General features: G+C 36.7%; 1 protein-coding gene across 1 annotated transcript in view; it reads left to right on the forward strand.

Moving 5' to 3' along the window:
- The window catches only part of LOC141492103 (uncharacterized), a 280,770-nt gene that overhangs the window by 132,395 nt on the left and 133,594 nt on the right, over positions 1-14,781 (forward strand). Inside the window, exons 10-13 of the mRNA XM_074192728.1 lie at positions 872-1,000; positions 3,090-3,218; positions 5,522-5,656; positions 7,231-7,362. Coding sequence (XP_074048829.1) covers positions 872-1,000; positions 3,090-3,218; positions 5,522-5,656; positions 7,231-7,362 — 525 coding nt within the window. The remainder of the gene's footprint in view (positions 1-871; positions 1,001-3,089; positions 3,219-5,521; positions 5,657-7,230; positions 7,363-14,781) is intronic.

Genomic DNA, 14,781 nt, shown 5'->3' on the forward strand with positions numbered 1-14,781 from the left:
CCTTACCCCTTCCTTCCTCCCTCCCTTCCTCCCTCCCTCCCTCCCTTCCTTCCTTCCTTCCTTCCTTCCTTCCTTCCTTCCTTCCTTCCTTCCTTCCTTCCTTCCTTCCTTCCTTCCATTCTTATTAGGCAACTTTTTAAAGGGAAAGAAATAATGAAATGGAAATGATCTTCCTGTGTTACCATGGAGTATAGGAAATAGCATAAGAGGTAAAACCTGAAATATCATATAGTTTCTTGATTTTTAATGTAGTTTTTAAAAACTGAATTCGTTTACAATAGTTAGCAGCTGCATTGTTTCAAATTAAGAAGAAAATATAGCTGGGAGGTTTATTTCCAATTTATTTTAAACTGGAGTACTAAATGCTTCCTATAAACAGGTTTGTTTGCTTAACTTCATCAATCTTTGACAATGCAAAAACATCTCTGAAGCCTCAAGAGAGCCTTCATTATGTTGGCTGCTAGTTAAAAATACATATTTTTTTTTACTTTCTTCTCATTTTCTGAGTAGCACACTTGGTTTATAACTCATTAATGTGACCTAAATTTGTACAGCAAGGACCTTAGGATAATTTTGAAAATTTGGGGTTAAAGCTTAAGAAAAAAAACCTAAAATTCATATTTGAAGCTCATTTACCTGCTCTTTCAGCTCTCATTTTTCATCCAGTTGTAATAACGAGGCTCCCAGAAATTGACAATATCACCCAATATAGGAAGCTAACCGTGATATTTCCCAGTTCTACAAGTAGATTCATTCTTTAATTACCCAGTATCCTTGTACCAAGATGATAAGAAAACATTATTTTCTACCCCAGTGATACAATGACTGAGCTCTTTTTTGTTTTCATTCATCTTCTTCATTTCTCTTACAGCTTGTCCCCCAGGGACCTATGGACAAGAGTGTAATGGCATCTGTAAGTGTCAGAATAAAGGCTCGTGTGACCCTGTAACAGGCCAATGTCATTGTCCCCCTGGAATTCATGGGATGCTCTGTGAAGATGGTATGAGATTTCTGTTTGGTCATCTGGATACTTCTAATAGCAAACATGTTAATGGATGGCTACCTCAAAATTCTACCTCATAATTTTTTACATGAAATCAGGGCTCTATATTTATAAAAAATGGTCTAAGTCCTTTAAATAACCTGATGGATGATGATATGGTAGAGTGCTCCAGTTGGAATTGAGAAGCTAAGCCATTTTAGCCCCTTTACTGGCTGTGTGTCTATGGCAAGTCAAGTGTAATACTCACCAACAGTAGGACATAATGGATATGTGCAAGGATTAAATTAGGAAAATCTCAGCTCAAATTCTGCCTCTGGCCCTTAAAAAGTTACTGATTCCCGGATCATAGACCAGCAACTTAGCTCCTTAGAACCACACTTCATTCATCAATGCAACCGCCTCTTATATTATATCCCTTTTACAAATGAATAAAGTATGGCTCTAAGGAACTATGAAGGAAGATTCTATCTGTATCCAGAGAAAAACTGATAAATACAAGTATGTATTGAATAACTTTACATATATACATATGTGTGTCTAATGGTGGCCATCTCTGGGGGGGGGAATAACATTATATGATAAGTTTATTATATATTTAAAAATAATAGCAAGTTATACATAATAAATTTGGATTTTCATTTGTGACCATCTTTTTTATTCTACTATGTCATGGAAATATTTGTTTTATTTCATAAATAAAAATAAAGTTACATTTTCAAAATTATAAAATAACAAAATTTAAAATTTGAAATAAAATTTTTTAAAACTGTAAAAGTAACCCAAAAAGATAGGATAATACCTATAGTACCTAATTCACAGAATTGTGATGCTAAAATCATATCCTGGATATAATATGCTCTTCAAATGTCCACTATATCATTAATAAGGCCAACTAGGTGGTGCAGTGGATGAAGCACTGACTTTGGAGTCAGGAGGATGGGAGTTCAAATCCAATCTCAGACACTTAACATTAACTAGCTGGGGGGCCTTGGGCAAGTCACTTAATTCTGGTTGCCTCATATGGAGGATCATCTCCATTTGTCCTGATCCATATCTGGCCACTGGACCCAGATGCTCTGGAGGAGAAAGTGAGGCTGGTGACTTAGTACAATAACCCCCTCACTCAAATCCAATTCATGTGGCATCACCTCCCTGATGTCATGTTCTTCAAGAATGAAGGACAAACTCAAAAGCATCATCATATCGTGAATACCTATGGAACCCTGGACAAGCCTTTTAGAATCTTTGGGTGATAGTTTCATTATCCACTTAACAAATAGAGGGAGCTAGTATCCACTCATCTGATCTTGCTCAGCAGTAAGTTAAAAATACCAACAGAATCAGTTCACTTTAATAGTTTTATACTATATTCTGAATACCAAAGGAAGAACCCAGGAAACACTGAGCAACACCCTCTAGTCATTAAAGAGTTTGGTATCTCTGTGCTTTAAAGCTACCCCTTTCTACATAATAGGGGCCTTGTGATTGGTATGGAATATGAATGTGTGGATTTATCTAATTTATCTCTAGGCTCAAACCCCCCCCCCCCCCATCACACACAAGAAGACTCTGGACTCCACCCTTCATTGATGCATTTCAGGGGCTACTAATCAAATGAGCATGTCAGAATGGAGTTCATCACACAAGTATGGATTGACAAATTAAAGTTCAGTTTCTACAATCAATAAACCACACCACACACACACACACACACACACACACACACACACACACACACACAGAAACCCCTCTGGACTGATCCTGATTTCCTCATTCTCCAATTCTTTCTACATGTCAACAGCTAAAATTGTACTGGTGCTCTGACTATTCTCCAAAAGCATCTATTAAAAATTGGGATTATGACCCTGTTTCATAAATTCATTCCAAGAAGAGTATTTCATAAATTTGAAAACATTATAAAATAAAAATTATGATTTTAAGCATTGTAGCACCACTATAATAAAAGTCATGTTATTCAAATATTCAAATGCAGATACTCAACTCTACCCATCTCTATGTTTAAAAAATCCATAATTAATTTTTCACATAGACCAATGTTTTCTTTGTGTGTCTTCACCTCTTCTAGGATGTCCTAAAGGATTCTTTGGAAAGGATTGCAGAAAGAAATGTAGATGTGCCCACAACAGCTATTGCCACAGGGTCTATGGAGTTTGTTTATGTGACCCAGGACTCTATGGTCGATTCTGCCATCTGAGTAAGTTGCATTTATTTATTTTTCCAATCCCTATGCATAAACAAGGACTCAGAAAGATGGATGTACTTAGTTCCATCCCAAAAGGATAGTCATTTTTTTTCTTATAAAGACAAGGAAAATGTTGGTAAAATGATTTTCTGATATTCTTTATAATTGTGCATAGAGAATGGAACTAAGTATGCCCTTGCCTCAAGGTAATAATGATTACTCAAGCAGCACCCAGCTTATGCTCCATGAACACCTATCTTTGATCTCAACATTTTCCTTTGAAGGACTCTTGGGAAGATATATTCATGAGTAGAAAAATATGTTGACATAGCTTGGAAATTTTCTTTGTTAACTTTTGTGTCATGTTTGGGTAGGTGGAATTTTTAGTGACCTCTTTCAAGGAGATTTGTCCACCATGAGTATGAAGGGGATCCTCTGTCAGCCATGGATTGGATGAGAAGACTGAAGTCTTCTCAAAATTAAAGCTTCCATGATTCTGTAACTCATAAAAACTCTACAGTTCTGAGAAATGTAGGAAAAAATTAACTGAAACAAAATTAGTATATTTATACGTTGTTATGATTTACAGAGTTTCCTCTAAGAAGTTCAAATATTTCTTTAAAATATGAAATACTCAGGGTGGCTAGGTGGCGCAGTGGATAGAGCACTGACCTTGGAGTCAGGAGTACCTGGGTTCAAATCCAACTTCAGACACTTAATAATTACCTAGCTGTGTGGCCTTGGGCAAGCCACTTAACCCCATTGCCTTGAAAAATCCAAAAAATAAAAATAAAAACAAAATATGAAATACTTTTGAAGACCAAAAGTTTTAAGATAGTTTCCATAACAGGATCCCAGCCAATCTCTTTTCTTTGTTTAATGGCTCAGAATATGAACCTTGTTCAGGACTCAGGAAAATACAATTGAAATGATTCAGTCTGGTTTTTTAGAAACATTGATAAAGAATTCTTTCCAACCTTTACTCTCCCATTCTAAAGCTATCCCAAATGGTTGCATATATAAAAAAAAAAACAGCCACTTTTAAAGATATAAAATTGAATGTTTCAGTTACAAAGCAGAAAGGTCAACTCCCAACTCTTTCTTTACTTGTCAAAGTTAGCGTAAAATTGTGGATGGTAATACTATTCCACCATACCCTTCTCTCTCCCTTTCCCTGTTCAGAACACAACAACTTGATTTTCCTATTGGCCACTTTCTTTCCTTGTTTTCCTAGATTTCCACCACTCCTCCACATCATGGAGGAAGTGGGAGAGTGAACCTGGGAGATCAACTTTGTACTATAGTCAGAAAGGGAGAAATTGCTATTCAAGGAAGACACAAGTAGAAGGGAAACCACTGGAAGATAGTGGGTTTGAGAAGAATACCACCTGAATGAATGGGGCGGGGGAGGAGGTAACAATAGCCTCTTAACAGTTTGTGTGTGTGTGTGTGTGTGTGTGTGTGTGTGTGTGTGTGTGTGTTATCTCTTCTGATGTTTCTTTACAATTAATGACTATAATGAAGTGTTGACTGTATCAACTTTTCTATCAAATTGGTTTGATAGGCTAAGACTCATATGGACACAAAATATATTATATGGTGCCCTTGAGGGTGAGAATGATCCTCCATTTGCTGAGATTATCTTCCTTCCTCCTTCATCTATCTATATGAAGAGAAAGTACATTCAACTTTCATAATCTATTAAAAATACCAAAATATCTTTTGGAAAGAACACTAAATTTTGGCTAGCAGCTGCTCTGGGAAAGCACCAAATATGTGTTTAACAAAAACAAAGGTGGGACCCTTCCCACTTAGGATTCTCATGCAAGCTCAGTTTCCCCAAGATGTGGCCAAGATAATATTCCTATCCCAAAGAATGCCTTTTTGAGATCCACAGTATGTCAAATCACTTAGGATAACTATATAATGAAAGGGAACTCAAACAATGGCCACTCTTCCCACTGAAGCTTGTCCATCATCTCCATACTGCTGTGGAATGAATATGGCCCCATGCTTTTCCCATGATGCCCTTAAAGAATTCGAATGCTAGGCACCCATTGAGCATGCTGGGAAGGAATTGCACTAAAGCTTTTTAAGTAGTTCAGGCTTCAGTGTTCACATCAGGTTGCCAAAAAGAAAATGAATTGCCTTATTTGAAAAGACATTTTTTCCCTATTGTTTTTGGCAGATAGGATGATCCCCTTGTTTTTCCCCCCTATAATCAGGTCCCGTGGAGCACCATGCCTGTGTGCTAACAATTTAAACTAGGGAAAGCTGAGTTTGCAGGTGACCAATTTGCTTCAATCTGCTTGCAGCCTGTCCCAAGGGAGCCTATGGAGCTGGCTGCTCTTCTGAATGTCAGTGTATCGAGGAGAATACCCTGGAATGCAATGCCAAAAATGGTTCATGCACCTGCAAATCTGGTTACCAAGGCAACAGATGCCAAGAAGGTATAATCTGATGACCACTTCCTTTCTTCTCTTTATTAATGTTGTTTTCCATTTTGTCAAACACCCCATGGTCACTTATTAGTTAAGCTACTCATGGTCCCTGGAGGTAAGTCCCCTTCATTATGTACATAGAAATGGGACATGGAGCAATTGCCTAATTACCCTCATCTTCTCCAGCTCTGGTGTTAGGTAAGCTTTAGCAATGCAAGAAAGATCCCATTTCAGGGTATGTCACACTAAGAAGATTAAGGTGAACCAATCACTCCATTGTCAACTAAGCAGTTAAGAGAGCCCTGAGCTGGTTACCATCCAGGCTCTTCACAAACATTTAACTAATGGAAAGAACATCCATTACAGTGGATCTGAGTCACAGACTCCTACAAGAGAAGGAGAATAAGGGTAATAAACTTGTCAGGGTGAATGTTCTTTCTGGTGAATGAGTTTATTTCATAAATATCTCATGGTCAAAGTACATAGAAACATGATCTGTAATCATGAGAAGTGCTCTGGGACAACAGAGTTTGATTTTAGCATTGGATCTTGGAAAGTCAAAGAATATGAGTCTAAGCTCAGTTTGATCTTGTTGACTGGCCAAGTCATTTACTTAATCTCATTCTTCCATAAGATGAGGAGATTTGACCCAGATATCTCTAATGTCCCCTTGTGTCTTTTTCATGAATGAGTGATATCTATTTGTACACAGAGGACTTGACTTTGGCCTGCTTTAGAAATTTGGGGTTAAACATGTCTTCCTTTTCCAAAAAGACTAAGACCTTTTTTTTCAATTTAGAGTTTGAGAAATATATCTGGCATAATACAAAATCAAATGACTTGTCCAGAGTCAAGCAACCTGTATTTGTAGGAGGCAAGACTTCCACTCAGGTTTTTCCATAAAGCTGTGATGTAAAGAACCTTAAAAGGGTGGTTGATAAAGCCAAAGCATCATGGATTTAGACCTCAGAGGTCACAAAGTCCAACCCTCTTGTTTCAAAAAAATAGGAACTGAGCCTCAGGCAGGTTTAATAACTTGCCCAGGGTGACATGGGTAACAAATAGAAGATTACAGATTCAAAATCAGGTTCTCCATCTCCAAATCTCTTTTAATTGTACCCAAAATGGTTTAATTCATTGTCTTTTCAGCTAGGTGGCACCTTAGTACTCCGAACACTGACCCTAGAGTATAGAAGACCTGTGACCCTGGACCAGTCACTTAATCTCTGTTTGGCTCAGTTTTCTTACCTGCACAGTGGTGATAATAGCAACCCACTTCCCAGTGATGTTGTAAGGATCATCAAATAAGATAATTATAGAGTATTTCAGTGTGATGTACATTACATAGAAAATATATACGGATGTCAAGTGTTATATTATTATTCTTTCCTATTAATTGGGGTCAAATTTTTCAAACCTGGCATAACCAGAAACTTCTTTTCAGAGACAAAATGGAAGTAGGAAATGCTTCTATCTTTAGGCCTATTTATAGTCTGTGGGGCCATTTCGGAAAGCTGTCTTGAATGTTTCTATATTACTTGTGTCTCTCTTAAAATAATTTAGCCTTCGGTTGGATTTCACAGAATGCCCACCAAATTTCTATGGTCCTGGTTGCAAATTTCCATGTAACTGCTCTGAGTCGCTCTGTGACCACACAACCGGAGAATGCCAGCAGCAATGTCCACCAGGGTTCCATGGTGACAGGTGCCATTTAGGTGAGTCTTAATTGTAAAACCCTAGAAGAAATGGGTTCACATTCTATTTGAAGCCTATCAATTGTGTAATCCTAGGGAAAAATCACTTAATCCCAGTGAACTTTAGTCTCCTCTTCTATAAAAATGGGGATAATAATAACCATTATTCCACAGCATTAGTATGAGACTCAAATGAGATGATGAATTAAAAATGCTTTACAACCCCTTAAATGCTCTATAAATTTGAAGTATGACTATTAACTAAGAAATCTTACAGTGTATAAGTGTATATGGCCTAGTGTACAGAGAGCCATCCTGACCCTAAAGTAGTAACTCTAACAAGACACTGGTTATATGATCCAGGACAAATATATATTCATTTCTCAGTGACCCCCAGGTAATCCCTCCCCAATGTGCTTCTATATACATCCTATACATGCATACACACACACAAACATGCACTACATATGTCATATATGCATACAAACACACACATTTATGTAGATATTCCTTGATAACTGAAATTTAAATAGTAATTTTCCCCAAGGAGACAAGGAAAGCAAGGTCAGGAAAGAGAAATGAGAAAAAAAGAAGTTCTAACAGTTTGCTGTTAGACCCTGGACCAATGACTTAACCTTCTAATGCTCAGAATTGGTTCCCAGGAATCAGAGTGTTTTCCCAGTGGTGAAATCATACTTTGGAAGAAAAGGAATGGGAGGTGGAAACCATACCCCTAGGTAAATATAATTTATTCTGATAACATTTCCTTAAAATAGCTGCTGAATAAACAAGACTTGGAGCTACCTCTACTATTCCCACTGTGATGGAAAAGATGTCGAAGGTCTATGTAAATCAGCCAAGTAGAGAGGTCACCGTAATCTCTGGAAAACATATTATTTTTCAATCAGATAACTTTGCCCAATTCTGATGTTTTTGTCTAACCACAAAATGAAATTATGAATAAAACTGGCAATAGTGAATGAGTTAGTCATGATTGGCAGTTGAAATCAAGGAGAAAGAGGCTATGGAGGAGTTTTTACCTGATGTAAACCAGGTTTTGTTGTTTTCTTGGGGGTTATATGTATTTTTTAAATACTAAATAACCCTATTGTTCTGAGCTCCAAAGATCCCTCTAAAATTCTGAAGGTGGGAACCAATGTCTCTCCCTCTCATGTATTGTTAATTAAAGATCTCAAATTGTTTCAGGGACACTAATGAAACAGAGCTTTCCATCAGCACCACTCAGTTTGGTAAGCACTGTTACAAATTACTTTGAACAGCAGAATATCTTGTTCCCTCCACCAATCTATTAGATGACAAAAAACAATCAATGGTCTGGCCTTGTTTTCTACAGCATGTAGCCTAGGATATTTTGGGCTGACTGTAATCAAAGCTGTGACTGCAAACGGGCACCTTGTGCTACAGGGACAGTCCAATGACAACATCAGGACCGCAAAGTTGGATTTCTCTTAGATGATGGTGGACTTTAGCTTGAGAGTTCTGTGCATTTCTTAGGCAGATTTGGGGGTCCTTTTCCTAAAAGTCAGGTAAGTTTTGGAGAGATTCTGAATAGCCATAGCACAGTTCTATTTATTCAGAACTCTATAATGCTTAAGGCCCATCACCAAAGGATTTTGTCAACTTGAAGCCCCCTTACTGCCATCTTTTTCTGCTTAGGAATGGCTTTCATTGGGATTCTAATTCAGGGGAATATTTTGATGTTAAAAAAACAACAATAGCAACATTGATCTCAGTTTCCTTATATGTAAATTTATGGGGAGTCGGAACAAGTTGGTGTCTGAGTTCCCTTTTATCTCTTCCATCATTTGTTCACTCATATTAGAAAGAACCATCCTGTATAGCAGCCCCAAATGTTCTCTGTCCAAGGTACTGATATTCAATGAGCCTATCATATATCCCATTCTATGGTGGCCATCAGTAGGGTCTGAGGACTGCCTGAAGTCTCAAAAGATCCAAGTCATAGCCCCACCATCCTGGGACTGCTTCCCAGATGATATTTCTTAAGTTTTCATCCCAAATTAGATTCTGTTTTAACTTCTCATTCTATTCAAGTCCTTCCTAAGATAGCTATCAAAATTGTTCCCATTGGTAGTCTTAAGAAATCACTTTTTTGATAAAAAAAAAAGTATTTTCAGCTAAAATATCAGTTTCTGTATCTGTTTTTCCAAAGTGACAAGATATAGTAGCATGTTGATTTCTACAGGGAATTTGGAAGGAAAAAGCTAGAAATCCTTAGAGAGTGCAAGGATGTTTTTTTCTTCCCTCCACAGATTTCAACATGCTGAAATACTCATGTATTTATGATGCTATATAAACATGTATACCTATTACCATTTATGATTTTACTTGTTTCTATATGTGTATATATGTAGTGCATATCATATCTTCTAACTCTCTCAAATCATAACAGAAATCTATGCTTATCTTGAGATTATAACACAAATTTCTCTTCCTTTTACCTTTCATTTTTATTTCATAAGACTGATCCCAAAGGCCTCTGGGGAGCTCAGTACAAACTCTCCTGTGGACACTTTGAAAATGGAGGTCAGTGAAACAAAGAGATGGAATTTGTGACTGTCTTTCAGAATACCCTGAAAAATCCTGTTGACTACCTAAGTCATCAAAATGAACAGACCCACAAAAGAAAGTCAAAAAAGACATCAGCCTAATAATTTATTACAAAAAAAAGAAACTTTAGCTGCTTTACGAGTTGCTGCTATAGGAGGATATACCAATTAAGTTATAGTGAGAGACACATGAAAGAATTTTCTAGCTGAATTTATTGTTCTTTTCAGAAAAGAAAGATGTCAGACTAATAAAAAGTAATGAACTAAACAAAGAAGTTTCCTAGAAAAGAGAAAATATAATACTCCCATCTTCTTTCCTGGTGGACAACCTAATAAGTCAATGGAATGCCTAGTTGGGCACTATCTATTGCTGAAGAGGCTTTAGTTTCACTGTGAATCATGGGGATCACAGGGAACCTTATGACATGTAATAGAGACATATCTAACAGCTCACCCCTCTTCCAATTAGTGATTAGACAGCATGACCTAATAATCAGAAAGCTGGGCCTTTAATCAAGAAAGACCTAGGTTTGAGTCCTTCTTCCTTTTTTCCCCAAGTAGACATTTTTAATTGATATTTTTCCAAATACATATTATGAAAGCTTTTTCAACATTCATCCATATGCACAGGTATATTTTTAAGTTGCAATATTTCCTTCCACCCTCCCTTCCCACCCCCCCACTCCCCTCAGCAGCAAATAGTCAGGGTAACATTGTACATAGATATTTTTGATAAACATGTATACAGATTCGTCATTTTTTTGGTTTGAGGAATTAGGGTTAAGGGAAAAAGATACAAAAGAGATTTTTTTATAAAGTGTTCATCAGATTCTGAAGGGTTTTTTTAGTTTGTTGTTGTTGGTATTTTGTTACTCAGGTAGGCTTGCTGGGTAAATCACTCAACTACAGCAATATTCAAGATAATAAGATATGGTAGAGAGAGTTTGATTATGAAGATGGAGTTGTCTCAGAGAAATCACAACCAATTAATGGTTTCATTCAAATAAAACTAAAATCATAGTAAAGTAAAAAGGCCCTTGTATCTAGATTTAAAAGCTTTGGGTTCAAAAGTTGCTTCTGACCTTGGATAATTTGCTTAATTTGTCTCAATTTTCTCATCTATAAAATAGGTAGGGGTAGCAAGAAGAGAGTTAGGTGTCTCAGTGGATAGTGTGCTATATCTGAAGTCAGGAAGACCTGAGTTCATATATAGCCCTAGTCATTTACTAGCTATAGGACTCTGGTCATTCTACTTCTATCTGCCTTCATCCAATGGAGATTAAAATAGCAAACCAGTATTTTCACTAAGAAAATCTCATGGACAGCATTGACATCTTATGTCACAAAGAGTTAAACCTAACTGAATGACTAAACAGAAACTAAAATTAAATGAACTCTAAGATACCTCCAAACTCTAGAACAATGAGCTGATAATAATTTGGTACATATATTTGCCATGTGTCTCCTATGGACAAAGCATAGTCTTGGGAGTCAGGTACTAAAGGAGAGAGGGGTAATAGAAATTGCAAAGTTGAGATAATTCTGTTTAATTGAACAAATATTGATTGAATTTTGGATATGACAAAAATGACAAGGACTCTGGCTTCAAGGAACTTACATTCTTTGGGAAAACATATCTATAAACATCTTTACAGTTAAGGAAATAGGATATTTAAAATCACATCAAAAAACTTCAAGCAAAATCATGTTAATAATTGGAAAGGTGAGTAAAAATCAGGAAAGTTCTTTAGTAGGAGGTAGAATCTGAGATGGACTTTGAAAAGTATGTTGGATTAGACAAAGCAGAAAAGAAAGCTTTCTTAGAGAAAGAATACATTTTAAACATGCATACAGCACTATGCAGATTTGTGGAGGTGGGAGATCAAGATGATGATTATGTATATGAAAAGCTGAAGCTAAAGGGAAAGAAGAAAAAGGAAAAGGAGTAAAGATAAGAGGAATAAAAGGAAGAACAAAAGAAGATTTTCATTAGTGTTTTAAGGCTTGCAGAATTTCTTACAGACATGATCTAATGTGTTCCTCATCTCCATGAGGTAGATAGTATAATCCCCACTTTTTCCTGATGAAGAAACAGAAACCAAAGGGATTTAAATATCTTCTTTTATGATGACATAGCAGGTGAGCTATGTTTGTACATACATAGAACTAGCAGGTCAGTTTGAGTGGAATAAGCAATGAGAGATAGTCAGTAATGTGAAATGCACAGCAAGAGGAGATGGGAGCCAGATTGTAAGGGGGTTTTGCAAGCCAAACTGGATTTCATCCTGTTGCTAATAGAGCGATAGATGATTTTTTGAATAGACAGGTGACTTGATTAACTTTTACATTTTAGGATTAACAATTTCCTAGCTGTGAAGATAGATTGGAAAATGTAGGGACAGATGGGAAACAGGATAACCAATTAGAAAGCTATTGCAATAGCCTAAATTAGAGGTAATATTGGCCTGAAGTAAGCTAGAGGCTCTGTGAATGTAGAGAAAGATGTTATGAAGGTAGGATTGACAAGATTGTGAAATCTTGTCAATTAAAGAAAACTGCAAATAAACCTAGAAGACTGATAAAATAGTGGCATCCTCACCAAAAATGGGAAAATTTGAAAAAAGAATGGGCTTGAGGGAAAGCATAACAAATGTCATTTTGGGTATATGAAGACTGATATCCTATAATCCCACTCCTTAAGGAACTTAACTGGCCAGAAAACCTGACTAATGAAGGTGACAAATCTTTGGTCATTGTTCACAGATAAAACTCTGAGTTGAGTTTTGTGTGATCAAGTAACATGAAACACACACACACACACACACACACACACACACACACACGCACACACTCCACCTACATAAATGGTAATGGAACACTTTACTAGTGATCTAATCATATTTGAAAGGGTACAGTGTTTGCCCCAAGGTTAGAACTCAACTTGGATTGATAGGTTACTTAATAAATGCTCAACCATATGGTTTTTTTTTTCCGTAGGTGCCTGAATAATTTGAGTTTGTATCTGTCATTCTGGTCCTGTTGACAAGCACTTAGAACAGAGTAAAAGTTGTCCAGACCTATAATTAACCAGCCCTGATATTTTTCAACTTTGCTTGGTTTTTCAAACTCATCTTTTAAGAGAAACTTAAAGGTATAAATTTACATGTGTCAAAGGTATTTGAGCTAGCTTTCAACACTGAACATATATTTCCAAGGGCTGGTCCCTTAGCTTTATGGGAAAAATATTAAATAGACTGAACTTTTGGGTAAATCATATATTAACCATGTTCTAAGAGTGGTATAAAGCAAACATTTTGTCGATGGCATTATTAAGAAGAATACAGGTCCTACTAATTTTTCAAATAGTAAAAAAATGAGGTTTTAAATCATTTCCCATTCTCAGGTCATACAGAAATTTAGTAATAATTGTTCATAATTTAAAATGCTTTTAAAGATTGCCAAATGCTTTGCACAAATTATTTCATTTGACCTTTGAAACAACCATGAGAGGTAAATGCTATTAATAATATTCCCATTTTACAGAAGAGGAAGCTGAGACTAAGAGAAGTGCTAGCTTAAAGGTTAATTGTGCTCAGAGTTAATATAGTTTGTTTTTGATATGTGATTCAACTCCGATTTCCCAGACTCCAATTCAACATGCTTATTCATTACTCCAATACTTTACAACTGTCCTAAAAGTGAAGTGGGAATGGCCAATAGGATCATAATTTATAACAAAACTGTAACCCCTTTACAAATCTCTTTCTACACCTACAGAGCCAGAAAGAGATTTTAGGATCCCCAGATCCAACTCTGGTGTGAAAAACCGATCTTTTAAAAATTCACATTATGTCTTTTTTATCTGCATTTATAGACATATACACAAACACACACATACACACACACATACACACAGACACACACACAAGTTCTGTAATCACCATAATGTGATACTTAGAAGAATGAATGAGTCTAAACTATCAGACTCATTTAAAATACATCACACATAACTCACCAAGAATATGCGCAGCATTTTAAAAGAGGCCTCTGTTTGGTGATAGCACATAGCATTTTTCTAAACATCCTGTTATGGTGCTTACATAATTTAAAAACCTAGTTATGTTGCATAATGAACTGTAAAAAAAACTGATGGGTTATAAGGGATAATATGTTTTAGCATAGAGAACAGATGAAAGGCTGCTCCTGAAGATATCGGCTTTTACATAAACACTAGTGTTCCAAAGATAGAAAGAGGAAGATTTGGGAAAGGGGAAAAATGGGGGACAGCCCTCTCAGACAGGGAAATCCATGGGGTTATCAGTGATCCTTTGGAGAGGGGACTAAGGGTAAAATTAGATGTCTCTAAATACTTGAGCTTTCCATTGGCCCAGCGTGCCTTTGGCAATATCCTTGAAAATAATACAACAATAAGAAATGTCTACAATTAGACAGATGCCTAGTTCCTCTAGTTTAGTATTCTGGGCCTTAGAAAACTGGAAAGGAAGAAATGACAGAATGGATAGAGAGTCAGTCACTGGGCTGAGAAGACCTGGGCACAACTTCTTCTGGCTCATACAAATTGTTTGAAAATAAGCTTGTCCCTTCCCTCTCATCATTCTAGGCAACTTTTTAGGACTAAATCTCATATCGGGAAATTCTTATACCAATAAATCATAGGCTCATTGCAAAGGAAAGAACAATGGAATGATGGAAGGAAACATGGAAGGAAGGAAGGAAGGAAGGAAGGAAGGAAGGAAGGAAGGAAGGAGGGAAGGAAGGAAGGAAGGAAGGAGAGAGGGAGGGGGGAGGGAAGAAGGAAGGAAGGAAGGAAGGAAGGAAGGAAGGAAGGAAG

The sequence above is a fragment of the Macrotis lagotis genome, chromosome 6, assembly GCF_037893015.1.
Source record: "Macrotis lagotis isolate mMagLag1 chromosome 6, bilby.v1.9.chrom.fasta, whole genome shotgun sequence".
Lineage (NCBI taxonomy): Eukaryota > Metazoa > Chordata > Mammalia > Peramelemorphia > Peramelidae > Macrotis > Macrotis lagotis.